Source organism: Astatotilapia calliptera, chromosome 12 (genome assembly GCF_964374335.1).
Source record: "Astatotilapia calliptera chromosome 12, fAstCal68.1, whole genome shotgun sequence".
Lineage (NCBI taxonomy): Eukaryota > Metazoa > Chordata > Actinopteri > Cichliformes > Cichlidae > Astatotilapia > Astatotilapia calliptera.
Genome location: NC_137433.1, coordinates 40,019,533 through 40,036,615, shown reverse-complemented (window position 1 = coordinate 40,036,615; position 17,083 = coordinate 40,019,533). Strand labels below are relative to the sequence as shown.

Sequence of the window (17,083 nt, the reverse complement as noted above, 5' to 3'; positions counted from 1 at the left end):
TTTCTTATTATTGAACATTTTTATTTAATCATTATTAAACATCAGGTCTCTCTGTTGGTACATATTAGTTGGTCTGCCTGGTTACAGCAGGATGTAAGTTAGCTTAAACGAGTCAACAGTCCCGAGTCAGTCGAACGATCGGAGTCCTCGAAGCGACGCCAGCTCAGTTTAGGCTTTCTGTGTATTTCTCATGGCTTCATCTGCTGTTCTGTTTTCTGTGGCTCATATTTTTCATCCATTCTCTTCCTCTCATCCAGGTCAGGGTCACGGGGGGTGGGGCTAAAACTTTCCCAGGTGCCTGTGGGTACAGGGTACACCCTGGACGGGTCTACCACAGGGCACACACAGACAGACACACACCCAGTCACCTGTTTTATATTGTGTATCATAGTTGGTTTTGTATATGTGGGTAATGACCTGTCTGATCGACTGTATCAGACATCATGCTTTCTCTTATTTACTTGTTCTTGTTTCCTGGTTGTCTCTTTAGCCAATCGTGTTTTTCTCGATGAGACGCAACAAATACGAAAGCTGCACTTCTGCACGGGCGGTGAGGATGTTCCCCTGTTTTATACGAAGTAGAAGCTGCAATCAGTTTTGGAAAAAGTCACGCATACATCCTTATTTATCCAGGTAAACACTCTGACACGCCCCCTTGGAGCTGGGACATACAAGATGGCATCTTTACCTTATGTTACACTAACGCTGGCGATCAGGATACAGCCGGTTACAACCTGCCAAGATAACCCAGGATTTGATCTGCGCATTGGGGGGGGGTGGCGTGTGCCACATTACAAACCTGACACGAGCTCAGCACGAATACATGAATGTTTACAGAACAATGAAACCGCTTCAACTTTGTTTTATCCTATTTTATGTTTTCTGCTTTGACTACTTTTGTCAACAGATGTGATATATAAATAAACTTGAACTTGCTGCCAACAGGGGGAAAAAAGACTATTGAAGCTCAGCGCACGAAGCCCCCAGACCCTCCCGTTCTCCCCGTAGTGGTCCGAGGGATCCTCCAGGAATGGTGACGCTACGTTCAGGACAGCTGATTGGCCTGCCACCTTCAGGAAACCGACGTTAACCCTGAAGTCACCCGGATCAGCCAAAAAGTCGTCTTTGTGGTGCACACCTCCGATCATCAGAGCGCTTTACTATCACAGAGTTTATGAATCAACATGATGCTCGGCCCTCACACAGTCACAGTCCACCAATCAGCAGTCAGCATAGCTGGGGCCTTCCAAAATAAAATACCTGCTGACCTCTGATCTCACAGACAGACCTCTCCTGGATGTTTCCATGACAACCAGGAGGTCCGAAGGAGTTCAGGACTCTGAGTTCAGGGAGGAGATTTTATCGATGGACTGCAGCAGCTGAGACACCAAACGCAGAGTCTCTGCTTCCCCCAGCAGCTGCCTGCAGAGACGGGTGAGACAGAGACAGGTGAGACAGACACAGGTGAGACAGACACAGGTGACAGGGAGAGAGTAGCAGCATTAACAGCTTGGTGTTATGGCTGATGGCTGTATGTGTCTGCAGGTACTGACCTGATGGAGGAGTGGGCGTGGCTCGCCATCTTGTTCAGGTAGTCGGATGCCACCTGAGCATTTTGCCTCATCGTCATGACGACCTGAGACTCCATCGACTTCAGACCGTTGTTCTCAGCCCGCAGAGAATCCACCTCGGCCTCAAACACACACACACACACACACGCGCTGATACACACAGCCAGCAGATTATCAATAATCAATGATTCATTCTCCATCTCACCTGCAGCTGCTGTAGCTCCGCCTTCAGTTTGGAAACGGCGTTCTCCGCTTTCACCGCTCGCCTCTAACATGGACAGACGTAGAGTATTTTTACACACACAATCTCACACACACACACACACGTTCATGCAAACACTGTGTTTGTGTGTACCGTCATCAGGTGGAGGTTCTGCTCCACAGAGTGAACCATGCTCTCCAGGTCCTGGGCCTCCTTCTCTTCCTGACGCCTCCTCTGCAGCAGCTCCTCCGAGAGCTGCGACGCCCTGGGAGACAGAGGCATGCTGGGTAAATGATTGGTCAGCGACATATTGCGGCGCTGTCCTGTGATTGGTTGGTACAAACCTGCGTTCGTTCACTTCGGCTCTCCTCTGCAGCTCCCTGACGGTCCTCCTCAGTGCTGCGTTCTCCTCCTTCAGCTGAGACAGAACAGGAGCTCGTTAATACGCCTGTTCTGCTTTGTCCCACGCTCCCTGAACTAAGCGCTCCGTGGTTGGGTTACCTGCTGCGTCTGGCTGCTCTTGGCACTCCTCCTCCTGCAGAAGGTGGCTGGCTCAACCATTGAGGTCTCGTCATCTCCTTCATAGTTCTCTCCTCCTCCTACTGCACCTCCTCCTGCAGCTGCTTCAGGTTTGGAGGAGAACCTGGTGACACAGGTGAAGGTGACTTCACGGCAGGTGCAGTTTCATCTGCACAGAAGCTGCTCGGACATTTTTACGCCCCGCCCTTCATCCGACTCACCTGGTCTCCTCCTCTTCTTCTTCCTCCTCTGTGCACAGGGAGGAGGTGCTGCCAATGCCTGACTGGAAGCTCCGCCCCCACTCCTCCTCCTCCTCCTGATGAGACAGACAGAGGCTGTGTGAGGCGGGTCGGGTGTATCCTTCGTAGTCCACGCTATCCCAGGATTCACTGCGAATCTGAGGTTGAAGAAATGTTTTGGAAAAAATGGCGGCCTGTCGAAGGGAAGCGGTCCAGAAACGGACGAATGTTAGCATAACGAAGAATCTGAAAACATGTTAAACTCAGCTAACCTTCGGCGAAGTTAGGTGACGTTAGCGATATCTAACATGGCTCGGGTCGTACGAGCTTTGGTCTGTTTGTCGCTGTGAAGCCAAACGTACGTCAACGTTTACACCGAGCAGACGGTTAAGGCTGTGCGCCAAGTGTGTTTACGGGGACCAAACATCTGGCCCCTGGACTGTGCTGAGGACACAGACTCAAGCATGCTGCGCTGAAGTTCTCATCCTGTGTAAGCTACTAATGATAGACAGACCGTGTGCTTAGAGGAGAAAACTGTGTTTTCATCTGTTAACAGATATTTGATCAAGTTGTTTGTTGTTAACGGCGAATCAGTCGCAGGTATTGAATTTGAACTGAAATGTACGAAATTATATTCCATAACCAACACGCTGCTAGTTTCACGCTATTATGGGTAGGCGGAGCCTAAAGAAGCACAGGCTCCCGGTGTGATTGGTCCTTTTGATGGACACTTCAGATTACACTGTGGCAGCGGCAGAAACACTGTTTTTAACTGTCCAGCCGTGGAAATACTGACACCTGTCAGTGGGTTGTTGATGTCGAAGCATGAAGGAGGGGCCTAAGGGAACACCTGTCACCATCTTACAGTGACTGCAGCCATTCCCCAACCCTCTGTGAGTGGGACTCATCAGTGGGTTAGAGTGGGCCCATACTGCTGTGTCAGTCGTTATGCAGATGTGCTGTTTATAAGGTTGGAACCTGCAGTCAGCTGACACCGAAGGAGTCACCTGATGATGAGACTCCCACTGACAACGTCCAGATGAACACAACCAGCTTTTTGGGATTTTCCTAACCTTGAACTGAACATGAGCAACACCAAAGAGATGGTGGTGACCTTCTCCAGCAGGCAGCGTGGTTCTGTGCTCACAGCTGTGACACGCGTGTGTTTGTGACGGAGACGCTGTTTTCTGCAGATTTTGAGAAACAGCAGCTGAGCTCAGGTCACCTCTGCAGTTTCATGAGAACAGTTACAGCAGCATGACGTGGGCTGAACACTCAGCGTGGGGCCGATGGACGGTTTGAGTCTGAGCTGTGAGCCGATTACACGCTCGGCCCACAGCGATCACATCCACGACCGCCACAGCGCAGCGGTTTGAAGTTTGTGTCACTCTTTTAAATATGCACATGTACACGCGTGTCACAGCTGTGAGCACAGACCCACTCTGTGTTTGTGCTCGCTGCCTTAGGACAGAGGTGCACCTCCAGCTGTGCAGCTCTGACCTCAGTGCGTGCCTGCTCCGGGTCCGGGTCCTGGTTCTTCCAGCGCAGAAACTCTCTGAAGGAGAACGGGTTGAGCTCCTCCGCCTCCACCTCCTCATCTGCACACACAGAACAGCTGGAGCTGTGACGGAGGCTCACATGGCGACTGCAGACCCCCTCCCCCCCGGACACTCACCGTCTGTGATGATCAGAGTCTTGCCGCCTCTCTGGTTGGACATGTCGGACTCGCAGACAGACACGTGGCTCGCTCCGCGCCCTGACTTCCGTTCACGTATCGATCATAACTATCGATCAGCCTCTGAATCTCCTCTGCGGGACCAAACCAAACCCGGAAACACCAGCCGACGGCTCCCGGTGCACGTGATCCACATTCACACTTATCATTGGCTGGAACCACTTCGTGACGTCAGAGAAAAAATAGCCCACAAGGAAGCGCGTGTCCCGCAAGGTCCCGGTCAAGAAATCGAAGCACGCGTCGCGGTTCGTGGACGCGCAGAGACCCGGATGCTGGTTCTGGCTCTGCTGAGTGCAGAGCTCGCTGAGAAGGCGCGCGCATGCTGACAGCACCGGCGGGGTTCCGGTTTCACGGTGAGTGTGAGTCTCGGACACGCGGTCTGTGTTTGAACGCTGCCACAGTGGGGCGTGGGGATGTTGCACTGTGTGCTCTGGGGCTCCGAGCCCACGGATGTCCACGATCCTGCGGCAGAAACCCAAACTCTTCTTCTCTTGTTCTTGATTTTGTCTCTCATGTGTCTGCAGAGCTGAAGGATGTCTGAAAAGGGGACTCCTGAGGGGGAGCGTCCTCAGTCCCAAACCCAGTCCACCCTGTCCCCGTCCCAGGCCAAGTCCCAGTCCCAGCCTGGTTCCAGTTCATCCAGTGGGCCCAGCTCAGCCAGTCAGTCGTCGAGTGGCTCGGGGACTCTGAGCAGCGTGGACACCATCCCCGTAACGCTCGCGTCCGTCCCAGAGGAGCCCGAGCCGCAACCCTGGGGCCGCCTACTGCCCATGGTCCCGGGCTTCAGGAGCCACGGTACCGCTGCTCACAACACGCCGGCTCGTCCTCTGTTCACTCTGTTCTTAATCAGGTTCCATTAAACTGAACATATTGTGCTGTGTCTGGAAATAGTAATTAGTAGAATTAGCAGCAGAATTAGCATAATCAGCCAGCCGAGCTCTGCTGTTCCATACTTTAAATAACACATGAAGTAATCAGGATACTTCTGTTCAGCAGACAGTGCTTCAGGTGTGACAGATCTTTAGACTGTAGATAAAAGATGGACGTGGCATCCTGGTTTTTTAACACCTCTTCCTGTTTCAAGCAGTGACCAAAGGATGAGCTAGCTGCTGCTGCTAATTAGCAACCAAATAAAATCCCAGAATTGCAGGTTTTGTAATTCCACGGGGGGATAGAAGACTGCATAGAGGAGCACTTCCTGTTTCCTGTTTGTTTGTTTACAGACTGCATAGAGGAGCACTTCCTGTTTCCTGTTTGTTTGTTTACAGACTGCATAGAGGAGCACTTCCTGTTTCCTGTTTGTTTGTTTACAGACTGCATAGAGGAGCACTTCCTGTTTCCTGTTTGTTTGTTTACAGACTGCATAGAGGACCAGTACCTGTTTGGACGGGACTCCAAGTGTAACTACGTCCTGGAGGATCCAAATGACCGAAATTCCAGAAAGTTCCGAATCTACAGCAAGAAACACTTCAGGATCTACAGAGTGAGACTACTGCAGTACTACTACCACTGATATTAGCACTGATCGTACTGTGAGTACTGCGCTCACGGGGCTTTAACGTCGCCCTCTCCACCTGTGTGTGTCAGGAGGGCTCGGAGGTCTTCGTGGAGGACCTCAGTAATAACGGCACTTTTCTCGATGGGATTCCGATCGGGAAAGACAAGAAGCTTCCTCTGGTCAATAACGCCGTCATCTCTCTGGCTGAACAACGAAACCGAGGTGACTCCGCCCACAAGAACAGCACCTGAAAACACCTGGACACCCTGGTGCCGGTCTCACCTCCTGCTCATGTCTCTCTGCAGTCTTTGTCTTCATCGACCTGATGTCGGACGATCAGTCCAGCCTACCCAGAGACCTGCAAGACAAATACCTACTGACGCGACGCATCGGCACGTGAGTTGTTTCGTGGCGTTGTGATGTCATTTCCTGTGCCACCCTGCTGACTGTGTGTGTTTCAGAGGAGTGTGTGGCGAGGTCCGGCTGGCTTTCGAGCGATCCACCTGCAGGAAGTTTGCAGTGAAAATCATAAACAAGAAGAACTTTCAGTCTGAAGGGGTGAGTCGCCTCATCTGCTCTCTGATTGGCTGAGACCCGCTGCTCGTTTCTTTCGACTGCGTGTTTGTCAGCAGGTGTGATGGTGTCAGTTCATTTATGAATTTTAATAGCGTCAAAAATGCAGACACCCCTCTCTGTCAAACTAACAGTGCACTGCATGAAATCACCACTAGGGGGGTGGGAAACTCTCAGTACACTGCTTAATTTAAATATTTCTGGTGCCAGCCAATCAGGTATTGAATTGAACTCAGTTTAACCCAATGAAATGTCAGCAAGGTGTGAAAACACAGATACCTCCCAGAGAACTACAAACATGGCGTCTCAACCTTATTTTGAGTTGAAGGGGAACAACAACTTATTTTTCTGTCCAATCACAGACGGCGACACGAAACGCAAAGACGGAGATTGACATCCTGCAGAGGGTCGACCACGTGAGTAACACCAACGAAGAAGAAGAAAAAGCACAAGTACAGGAACGCTCCTTTATCGCCAGTAACAACACTCATCCTTCCTTTCCTTCTCTTCACTCCTTGTCTCCTGCAGCCTTGTCTCATAAAGACGGAGGACTTCTATCAGACGGAGGAAAGTTTCTACATCGTGTTGGAGCTGTGCGTGAAACTGCACCTGTCTCTCTCACCCGTCTCTCAGGCCACGTCCACACTAATACGTTTTTGTTTTTTTCTCTCCGTTTTGGCCTCCCGTCCAAACTGAGACGCCGTTTTCGCTCAAGGAAAACGCCGCGTTTTGAAAACTGATACATTTGAACACGGTGCTTTTCCAAAATGAATTTCCAAAGAGTTGCCAACACTGGTGTGACCCGAGTGGACAAGGCCAAAATTGGCCTTATTCAGTTCTGTCTGTCCCCTCCCAAGACTGATATGGACAACCAGATCGTGGTGTCAGACTACGCCCAAATGGACCGCGTGTTGCGGGAGGAGCGTGCTTACATCCTCAACTTGGTAAAACAGATTAAGAAGGCTTATCACATAGTCATGTGATGCAGTCATGTGACCTATTAAACTGAGATAGCGGAGGGCGTTACACAGCAGTTGTTTTGTTTGACAGCCCTATTAAAGATCAACATCAGCCTGTACATGCTCCTGAGAGCTTTTCTTCAAATTCTTTAATTCTCACTCGCTTTTGCAACTTTGTACTTTTGTGTTACTTGCAGCAACGACTCCACCTCATTGTGAGTCCATTTAAAAAACTCGGTGCTTTTCCTCCACATTTTGCCGACGTGTCAACGAGCCGGAACGTAAATAAACGGCAGACAGAAATGAGGCAGGTCGAATCTTCTTGCGTTTCACGCATGTGCAGGACTGGAACGGAAGCGTTTTTGGCCGTTTCAATGTGGACGCACAACTCTGTGAACGCTAGTGTGGACGCAGCCTCTCTCTCACCTGTGTCTCTCTCTCACCTGTGTCTCTCTCTCACCTGTGTCTCTCTCTCACCTGTGTCTCTCTCTCACCTGTCAGGATGGAGGGGGGGGAGCTGTTCCACAGAGTGAAGTCGAAGCAGCAGCTCAACGAATCTGTTGCCAAACTTTATTTTTACCAGATGCTTCGTGCTGTGGAGGTTAGCTGGTGTTGCTATGGTAACGAGCACGCGCACACACACACAAACACACACAGGTGCAGCGACTGTAACTCTGTGTGTGTGTGTGTGTGTGTGTGTGTGTGTGTGTGTGTGTGTGTGTGTGTGTGTGTAGTATCTCCACAGTAACGGGATCATCCACAGAGACCTGAAGCCGGAGAACATCCTGCTGTCCTCACAGGACGATGTGTGTCTCATCAAGGTACGTGCGCTCACCTGCAGCATCACCACCTCCTCCCTCCTCACTGAGTGTGTGTGTGTGTGTGTGTGTGTGTGTGTGTGTGTGTGTGTGTGTGTGCGCGCGCGTCAGGTGACGGACTTTAACCAGTCACGGATCCTGGAGGAGGCGGTGCTGATGAGGACTCTGTGTGGGACTCCATCTTACCTGGCTCCGGAGGTGTTCACGCACGCGTCCACCACAGGTTACGGGCTCGCCGTGGACGCCTGGAGCCTCGGCGTGCTGCTCTTCGTCTGGTAGGCTCCGGCCTCCTGCTGCAGGGTGATGATGGATGATTTGTGTTGTCAGGGAAACGCTTTCGTTCATTCACCTGTCGCGCCGCCTCGACTCGTGCGCTCGCTCGTTTGCCCGCCTGGTTACCCTCGGCACATGAAAACAGAGCCGCTGCCGGCACGCCAGAGTCTGTTTCTACTTCCTGCGTGGAGCCATTGACATCGATCGCACAATTGATCTATATTCAGACGAAAAAAACTTCAGAGTAGAAAAACTTTATTTTTTTCTGTAAAGCCCACAAACATGTTTAACGAATCATTTTCATAACTTGAAGTGCAAAAAGAAATTTTACATTTCTAAATAAAACAATTACAACACAACACTCTGACCGCACTCTGACCGCACTCTGACCGCACTCTGACCGCACTCTTCAAACTTCCCCCTCTTCCTAAACAACCAAGTGCCACATGTTGCCATATCATTTTTTGATTGGTTGACATGGTACACAGTAACACCAATAGGGAAGTGTTTGCTAGCACTGCCCGTTCTTCCTGCTGTAAACACAGTTTTATTCAGAAAAACGTGGCGTGTACTTTTATCATAACCCATTCAGACTCTATCAGAACTGGTATAAAGTTTGAAGTCCGCACCTTCGACCCAGGTTGAAACGAGACTCTGGGTCGCTGGTTGCTGTGTCGTCTTAAATTGGTCGTGTGATTTTGACGCGCCGGTACCTCTGTCGACCCCAGAGTGTTAAACGTGCTCGTGGGCATCGGCTGCTTTTACACCCATGTTCAGTCCCTGGTCACCTGACCTTTGACCTCAGAAAGGCTCCTCCCTGGGATGAATCCGTATTACATACAGACAGAAAACGCTGGCTGTCAGCGGCAGAGTCTGACAGAAACTGCATTTCTGCAGCGACCGGCTGATTCCCGAGACCTCGGCACGCGTCGCTGTCCGAGGTGTTCACAGCGTCCTACGCCTGCTCACACCACCAACGAAGAAGAAGCAGAATACGCGTCCGCTTTTTATCCCTGTAGGACTCGGTTTCCATAAATGACTCGTGGTTTACGAGTCATTTATGGAACTTCAGCGGCGATGTCACCTGGCTCCTGCAGGCGTGTGACTGTCGAGGAAGCCGCAGAGAAACAGCCAGGGTCAGAGGTCAAACATCTCCACCTGAAAGCTGTGAAAATTTCTATGTAACGTTTGATGATTTGCTGAAACTCCAGCTTCATCACTGAGTCCTCCTCTCTCTCCTCCCGTGTCAGCCTGGGAGGTTACCCTCCGTTCCACGAGAGCTTTGGTCATCAGTCGGTCACCGATCAGATCATCAGAGGAGAGTTCACCATGGTTCAGTCCAAGTGGACGAGCGTCTCTGATCAAGGTACGAGCTGCTTCAGTTGAACTTTATCGATACTGTTAGTGATGACTGGCTCGCTGTCGGGCGCTCGCTGAGATTTTTCTAGAAATGAGCAAACGAGAGCCACTCACACCGCAGAGTCACCGTCAGGCTCACGGTGTGTTCAGGTGTGTCAGTGAGTCACTGCGTGTTCCACAGTGCGTCGGGGGGCTCAGGACTTTTGCACAGCACTGTTTTGGTTCCATCTTGTTTGGAACCTGAGGGTGAAAGGCGGAGCTTCCTGTGTTTGGACTCATATGACCCGTTTGTGTTTCAGCCAAAGACGTGGTGAGGAAGCTGCTGGTCGTTGATCCGATGAAGAGGATGAGCATCGAGGAAGCTCTGCAGCACCCCTGGCTACAGGTAACGCCTCACCTGACGCCCCGCCCCCCCCCACCCAAATAACCACACACCAGGCTGTGTTCAGTGTTTTTGTAGTGACTCCGCCCTCAACGATGGCGGTTGGCTGTCTGCAGCACAGCTGACGCCACAGCAGCAAGTCTTAAGAGGGTTAAAGATGTTCAGGTGCATTGTGGGAAGTGTAGGCTGCTCACTCTGTGATGGTTGCAGGACCAGAAGATGTTGGAGACGGCGCACAGGCTCATGTACCCGTCTGCAGAGGGAGGGGGGGCTGCTGCTGCCATGGTAACCACACATACACAACCACACACACAGTACAACCATGACTCTGCCTCCTGATCCATTGAGCTCCTCCCCCTGCAGGAGGCGGAGTCGACCTCAGGAAGACACCTGAGGAAACGAGGACGAGAAGGAGATGGCGAGGAGCAACATCCTGCCAAACGGAGCCAAGGCCCGCCCTCTTCCTCTGTGTAGTCACGTCTCTGCTGCTGAACCTGGTGTAAATAAAGTTTTCTAATAAAGATTTTTACATTTTTGCTGAGTCTCTTTAATGTGCTCGTTTGAACACGCCTACAGCGCCGCAGCTCCTCCTCCAGCCTGCGGGGGGCGCTCAGTCACAGACACTCAAGGGGCAAAGTACAAGCAGCTTTTTTTATTTTCATTTCAAAGCTCATTTCCTGTTAAAGTGCTTCAGCTGATTCAAACATTGAACTCCAACATTGATTCATCGATAGATTTATTGATTCTGTCATCGATCAGAGTCCAGGAACTCTGTGACGGCTCGAAGGCCTCTGAGGTTTTTAAAGCAGAGAAATCAAAGTGAAATTGAGCCACTCCTTTATCCTCCTCACACCCTCGACTAACTCCTCCCCCTCATGCCGATGTCACAGACGGGCTCGGCGGCGGTCTCTGAGGGCATACAGGACGCTGTGAGCTTCGTCAAATGCCTCACCGACGGCCGACTGGACTCGACTCCTCCACCGCTGCAGCTGAGGACGCTCCTTCAGGACGTCTCTGCCCCCGCCCAGAGGCTGCAAGGAGACACACTGAGCATGCTCAGAACCATACAGACACAAACAGAGGGTACGTTCAGAGTGCCCGCTCCTCTCGGGAGCGTTTCTAATCAGCTGTCAGTCCTCAGAGTAAGGAAAGGAGCTTCAGTGCTTCCTTTAGCAGAGGAGACAGTGGAGCATCCTTCATGAGAAGAGAAGCAATAATCTGAACTCAGTCTGTGAAGGTTCTCAGACATCCAGCTCATTGTAGTCTGAGGAGCTCAGAAAGAAAAGCTTTGGGACTTAATCAGAGAAGCTTCTTCAGTTCTAAGAACAACAACTGGAGAGTCCCTAAAAGGGTTGTGGACCCCCTATTGATCCTCTTCCTCATCACAAGAGTATCATGTCTGTAACTGCTCGCTGGGGCAGGGACAAGTTAAAAAGTGCAACACAAACAGACATGCTCTGCTTTCAAAGTAAAAGCTGCACTTTTGTTGGCAGCAGTGCAGAATTACAACTTTTACTTTGAAGGGGAAGCATCTCCATTTCCTGTTTGTGTCTCAGTTTCACTGCAGCTGTTTGGAGACGAGCTCTCTGAACATACCCAAAGAGACAAAAAGCTTCGCTGAGGGGGGCGGGGCTTGAGCATCCAGAAACTGACCTGCGTGAGCTCGCACGCCGCGAGCAGGTCGGCCACAGTGATGTCATCACCGCAAAGGAAAGGCTGGCGGCGAAGAAACATGGACTCCAGTTTATCCAGCGTGTCGTCGAGGTCGGAGAGAGCGCGATTCAAACGGGCCTCATCCACCGGAGAGCCAGACTGAGCTGGGAGCAGCACCTGAGGTGGGCGGAGACACAAAGCACACCTGAGCTCCTTCATGGCATTACAGCAGCTTTATATTCCTGATGATGTCAGAACAGGTGCGGCGTCATCACAGAACCCCACGCTGCCGTCTCCTGATCAGCTGATTTCAGATATTTGAAGACGTGTTTTACAAAATCAGGATTTTGGCTCCATACCTCCAGGATGAAGACTTTAGCAGCGTGCGGTCGTGTGTTGGTGTGATGCCACGCTGTGTACTCGTCCACTCGGGCTCGTCTCTCTGGTTGCCGTGGATACCAGTGCTCTGGGACATCGTACTTGGTGGTGAGGTACTTCAGGATGGCGTCGCTGCAACACATGACACAACCTGACGTTTACACTGAGCATGTGATTCCGACGTGACCCGTCCTGCCTCACAGGAACACACTTTAAATGAGTGAGCGTGTGTGTGTTTTAATCTCTAAAGTTAATTCAATTCCATTTTATTTATATAGCGCCAAATCACAACAAAAGTCGCCTCAAGGCGCTTCATAGACACTGAGAAAAACCCAACAACCATATGACCCCCTATGAACAAGCACTTTGGCGACAGTGGGAAGGAAAAACTCCCTTTTAACAGGAAGAAACCTCCGACAGAACCAGGCTCAGGGAGGGGCGGGGACATCTGCTGTGATTGGTTGGGGTGAGAGAAGGAGAAGTTAGAAATATCCTGTCTCAGAGTGAAGCTGAAAAACTAGTTCATGCATTTATTACTTCCAGGCTGGACGACTGTAATTCATTATTATCAGGAAGTCCTAAAAACTCCCTGAAAAGCCTTCAGCTAATCCAAAATGCTGCAGCAATATGGGCAGAAATCTGTGCCATCAGAAACTGAATTTGAATAAGTTCAATTTGAATTGCTCAGATTGAATCTGAATTGTAACTTGAATAAATGCTTTTGAAAACTGAATTTGAATTAGTCTAAATTGAAATTGAATTTTATATTTTGAAAATGAATTGATTTGCTTTGAAACTGCATTTTATCCTTTAAAAATTCAGCTCTCGAATAATTTCAGTTTCACTTCTCACCATTCAATTTCTGTTCCAAAATTCAGTTTTTTGGAACTTACATCCGGTTCCGGTTCAAGCGCAGATGAATAGAACTACGTTTTACTAGCGGACCGAAAGTGTTACTGACGGGAATCTACAGCGTCTTGAGCTGAATTAAGACTTCAGAAGTTATTCGTCATGTCGAATGACCAGCGGATAAACTCTCAGGTTGGTAATAAATGTATTACATGTATAAGAACAAGTGTCATGTTAACAAATGATAGCCGTACAGTAACTTTTATGCTTATTGTAGCTGCTAGCTAAAAACGCTAATTTAGCGTAGTTTGCCTTGAATTCAGCTTTGACAACAAATATGATCGACTGTTTCTAGTAGAATTCCAAAGTTGTCATCTTGGACCCTCTCAGAGTACCCCCTCTGTATGCTTGCAGAGACCCCTACAGAAGGGAAACATGCAAAACGGTGTCCAAACCTTTGTGTTTTAGCTTTATTTATGTCTTACACAGCATCCCAACTCTTTAGCTAACTTAATAACTTTAGCTAAAGTGAGTAGTTAGTCTAATTCATTAGTGCAGCATTACTGGATCACCTCTGTTTGAAGTGATATATTTGTTTGTCAAAGCTGAATTCAAGGCAAACTACGCTAAATTAGCGTTTTTAGCTAGCAGCTACAATAAGCATAAAAGTTACTGTACGGCTATCATTTGTTAACTTGACGCTTGTTCTTATACATGTAATACATTTATTACCAACCTGAGAGTTTATCCGCTGGTCATTCGACATGACGAATGACTTCTGAAGTCTTAATTCAGCTCAAGATGCTGTAGATTCCCGTCAGTAACACTTTCGGTCCGCTAGTAAAACGTAGTTCTATTAATCTGCGCTTGAACCGGAACCGGATGTAAGTTCCAAAAAACTGAATTTTGGAACTGAAATTGAATGGTGAGAAGTGAAACTGAAATTATTCCAGAGCTGAATTTTTAAAGGATAAAATGCAGTTTCAAAGCAAATCAATTCATTTTCAAAATATAAATTCAATTTCAAATTAGACTAATTCAAATTCAGTTTTCAAAAGCATTTATTCAAGTTACAATTCAAATTCAAACTGAACTTATTCAAATTCAGTTTCTGATGGCACAGATTTCTGCCCATACAGCAAGAGTCCTGACAGGGACTAGAAAGAGAGAGCAGATTTCTCCTGTTTTGGCTTCCTGTTAAATCCAGAATTCAAAATCCTGCTCCTCACATACAAGGTCTTAAATAATCAGGCCCCATCTTATCTTAATGACCTTGTAGTACCATATCACCCTATTAGAGCACTTCGCTCTCGCTCTGCAGGCCTACTTGTTGTTCCTAGAGTATTTAAAAGTAGAATGGGAGGCAGAGCCTTCAGTTTTCAGGCCCCTCTTCTGTGGAACCAGCTTCCAGTTTGGATTCAGGAGACAGACACTATCTCTACTTTCAAGATTAGGCTTCAAACTTTCCTTTTTGCTAAAGCATATAGTTAGGGCTGGACCAGGTGACCCTGAATCCTCCCTTAGTTATGCTGCAATAGACATAGGCTGCCGGGGATTCCCATGATGCATTGGGTGTTTCCTTTCCAGTCACCTTTCTCACTCACTATGTGTTAACAGACCTCTCTGCACTGAATCATATCTGTTATTAACCTCTGTCTCTCTTACACAGCATGTCTTTATCCTGTCTTCCTTCTCTCACCCCAACCAATCACAGCAGATGGCCCCGCCCCTCCCTGAGCCTGGTTCTGCTGGAGGTTTCTTCCTGTTAAAAGGGAGTTTTTCTTTCCCACTGTTGCCAAAGTGCTGCTCATAGGGGGTCATATGATTGTTGGGTTTTTCTCTGTGTGTATTATTGTACGATCTACTGTACAATATAAAGCACCTTGAGGCGACTGTTGTTGCGATTTGGTGCTGTGTAAATAAAATTGAATTTTGTGTGTGTGTGTGTGTGTGTGTGTACCTCTCTGTGAGGACAAAGCCGTCGTCCACCATGACAGGAACCTTCTGCATGGGGTTCAGCTTGGTGAAGGTCGGAGTCCGATGTTCTCCTGCACACACAAGAGAAGCTAAAAACAAAGTCCACTCAAAACTCAGGTCATATAAAGCGGCCTGCAGCGTGTGCGCTCTAATGCAGACAGAAGTCTGAGCAGCAGCTTCATTCAGAACTCCGATGGGAAACCAAGTGATTTAAGATTCCCAGAATAATGATCTGTTGTTATTTTTTGTTTCCGAAACATGTAAACTGTGTGAAAATCGGACATTCGGTGAGTTTAAGAGCGCCGAATGTCCCCGACCAGTCTCATGACGTTTTCTATGAGGATCAGCTCGGTTCGGATGCAGTTTCCTCTCACGGGGTCAGAGAGAGCATAAATCCGGAGATTTTGAGTGAGGTCTGGCGGGCTCTGTGCACCGCTCGGATGTAGGTCAAAGTTCTTTGGGTCGGAGTTCAGCTGAAGTTGTGTGCCCACAAACTGCTCTAAGTGCGCCGAGTGCGTACACGGGTGAGCAGGCCGTCAGAGGACTAGTTAGCCGCTCGGCTAGTCGGTTAGTTAACCGGCTGGTTGGTTAACCAGCCTGTCAGTAGCTCACCTTTCCGCAGCGCCACGGCGCGCACTTTGTGCGGGATTTTGGTGCAGGTGAGCAGGATGTGCACCGCCCGGCAGGGCTGCGATAGAAGGTCCAGGTACACCTCCACCAGCCGGCCTGTTGCCATGGTGACCGAGGCGTTTTTATCCGTTAAACCAGCGAAAAAAGCACAAAAAGCGTGAGCAGGTAGCCGTCCGTCTTCCCCTGAGGTTCTGCAGCCTGACAGCTGCTCCACAGCGCCCCCTGCAGCCGCACAGACAACTGCAGCCCAGAAAAGGTTACAGCTTCCTTGGAGGACACTGCAGCGCCTCCTTGACACCTCCTTCAGAGGAAACACAGAAGCATCATGACAGGACGACCCTCTTCCTCTGTGTAGTCACCCAACAATCATAGAGGTTTACATCAGCACTGCAGCAGCTTCTACTGTTATAACCTCACATTGCTTTTCTCAGCTTAAATATGTAAAAATTGTGTTTTTTGTTCTGTGTCCTGTTCTTTTTGCATATATGTGTGTTTTTATTGCTGCTGACACAACCAAATTTCCCCTTGTGGGACAATTGAAGGATTATTCTGTTCTCCTGTAAACTGGGAGCGTGTCCGTGGCGTGTGCTGTGTTCAGACTGCATGAACAGCTGCTGTGCTTATCTCTCGTCATTAATAAACCTTCTCTCTCAAACTATTTCAGAGTCGAATTAGTTCTAAAGAAAATGAGGAACGCTTCACGAATTTGCGTGTCATCCTTGCGCAGGGGCCATGCTAATCTTCTCTGTATCGTTCCAATTTTAGTATATGTGCTACCGAAGTAACACGACCACCCCGGCCCGTCTGCGCCTTATGAGCCCGTCTGCGCTGGAGGCGCTCACTGATGACTGATGTAAGCTGACACAGCAACAAGCTGCAGCCTATTTCAGCCCACATTGAAAGTTCCAACTTCAAAGTTTTTAAATTTTAATTACAGGCCAGTAAATCCAGAGTTATGATCATATATATCAGCCACGCTTCGTTCTAAATACTGTCGTCACGTTTGTGTTTTAAGCGTTTTCTAAAGACAGCGCGAAAACAGTAAAGAAAGGAAAAAAGCCACCTCTTTCTTATTGGTGGAAAAATGCACCATGTCGACCAATTAAAAAAAAGTCAACATGTGGGATTTGGTTGTTTAGGAAGAGGGAAAAGTTTGGGGAGTGACGGTAACAGGGCGAGCGAGACAGAGCGAGCAAGTGAGAGAGACAGAGCGAGAGTTTAGATGTGGCAGATTTGTGACGTTTAGTGTGGAGTGTTTACTTAGTGTGTTGTGTTGTGTAGTCGTTCTGTTGTGTAGTCATTTTGTTTTGTGTGTCAGTGAGGGCACTAATGACTGTCACAGAGGCACATTTGTAAACACTGTCACTAAGTAGAAAACCAGTGATACACCAGCTGTTGTCGGGCCTGCAGGTTTGTCCCTGTGCTCTTCTGTCTTTTGGTGGACAAACTTGTTTTTACTGGCACACAT

At 48.9% G+C, this 17,083-nt stretch overlaps 3 protein-coding genes, 1 long non-coding RNA gene and 1 other non-coding gene across 7 annotated transcripts; 1 reads left to right on the top strand and 4 right to left on the bottom strand.

Annotated features, from left to right (window-relative positions):
* entr1 (endosome associated trafficking regulator 1) lies at positions 1–4,399 on the bottom strand. Of its 3 annotated transcripts, none has more exons than XM_026187085.2 (9): positions 4,207–4,399; positions 4,032–4,129; positions 2,514–2,725; positions 2,275–2,416; positions 2,118–2,191; positions 1,927–2,038; positions 1,777–1,839; positions 1,554–1,693; positions 1–1,422 (listed from the first exon to the last, which is right to left on the bottom strand). In XM_026187085.2, exons 1-9 carry the CDS (start codon positions 4,247–4,249, stop codon positions 1,332–1,334), a joined length of 975 nt encoding a protein of 324 aa, XP_026042870.2. In that variant the 5' UTR covers positions 4,250–4,399; the 3' UTR covers positions 1–1,331. The 3 variants fall into 3 exon arrangements, with proteins under 3 accessions (XP_026042870.2, XP_080165121.1, XP_026042871.2); XM_080308995.1 differs by having other exon boundaries at positions 2,514–2,689; XM_026187086.2 differs by having other exon boundaries at positions 2,514–2,608.
* A 37-nt stretch (positions 4,400–4,436) lies between these two features.
* Positions 4,437–10,664, top strand: chek2 (checkpoint kinase 2). Its single transcript, XM_026187084.2, has 15 exons — positions 4,437–4,619; positions 4,791–5,061; positions 5,625–5,749; positions 5,854–5,986; positions 6,070–6,160; positions 6,226–6,322; positions 6,700–6,753; positions 6,866–6,930; positions 7,798–7,897; positions 8,031–8,117; positions 8,226–8,389; positions 9,638–9,753; positions 10,046–10,131; positions 10,339–10,413; positions 10,492–10,664. Exons 2-15 carry the CDS (start codon positions 4,800–4,802, stop codon positions 10,600–10,602), a joined length of 1,566 nt encoding a protein of 521 aa, XP_026042869.2. The 5' UTR covers positions 4,437–4,619; positions 4,791–4,799; the 3' UTR covers positions 10,603–10,664.
* Positions 7,666–7,887, bottom strand: LOC145432268 (uncharacterized). Its single transcript, XR_013912550.1, has 2 exons — positions 7,791–7,887; positions 7,666–7,756 (listed from the first exon to the last, which is right to left on the bottom strand). It is a non-coding gene; the product is annotated as an uncharacterized LOC145432268 (long non-coding RNA).
* Positions 10,665–10,765: 101 nt separating the features above from the next.
* Positions 10,766–15,918, bottom strand: gstt2 (glutathione S-transferase theta 2). The gene is made up of 5 exons (XM_026187087.2): positions 15,598–15,918; positions 14,969–15,056; positions 12,141–12,291; positions 11,782–11,958; positions 10,766–11,159 (listed from the first exon to the last, which is right to left on the bottom strand). Exons 1-5 carry the CDS (start codon positions 15,719–15,721, stop codon positions 11,013–11,015), a joined length of 687 nt encoding a protein of 228 aa, XP_026042872.1. The 5' UTR covers positions 15,722–15,918; the 3' UTR covers positions 10,766–11,012.
* Positions 15,919–16,297: 379 nt separating this feature from the next.
* On the bottom strand, positions 16,298–16,403 carry LOC113034433 (U6 spliceosomal RNA). The gene has a single exon (XR_003274177.1). It is a non-coding gene; the product is annotated as a U6 spliceosomal RNA (small nuclear RNA).
* Between the last annotated feature and the right edge of the window lie 680 nt (positions 16,404–17,083).

Bases quoted from the DNA above. Each gene is read 5' to 3' on its own strand.
- entr1 (XM_026187085.2), bottom strand. From the start codon at position 4,249: ATGTCCAACCAGAGAGGCGGCAAGACTCTGATCATCACAGACG. The intron at 2,726-4,031 runs GTCAGAGCTGCA...TCCCTTCGACAG, and splicing joins CGGAGCAGGCACGCACTGAG to GCCGCCATTTTTTCCAAAAC. The intron at 1,694-1,776 runs GTGAGATGGAGA...TGTGTGTTTGAG, and splicing joins CGGAGCTACAGCAGCTGCAG to GCCGAGGTGGATTCTCTGCG.
- chek2 (XM_026187084.2), top strand. From the start codon at position 4,800: ATGTCTGAAAAGGGGACTCCTGAGGGGGAGCGTCCTCAGTCCCAAACC. The intron at 6,931-7,797 runs GTGCGTGAAACT...CTCACCTGTCAG, and splicing joins TTCTACATCGTGTTGGAGCT to GATGGAGGGGGGGGAGCTGT. The intron at 10,414-10,491 runs GTAACCACACAT...CTCCCCCTGCAG, and splicing joins GGGGGGCTGCTGCTGCCATG to GAGGCGGAGTCGACCTCAGG.
- gstt2 (XM_026187087.2), bottom strand. From the start codon at position 15,721: ATGGCAACAGGCCGGCTGGTGGAGGTGTACCTGGACCTTCTATCGCAG. The intron at 12,292-14,968 runs GTACACACACAC...CATGTGTTGCAG, and splicing joins GGCTTTGTCCTCACAGAGAG to CGACGCCATCCTGAAGTACC. The intron at 11,160-11,781 runs GTCAGTTTCTGG...GTCTCCTTGCAG, and splicing joins CGGCGTGCGAGCTCACGCAG to CCTCTGGGCGGGGGCAGAGA.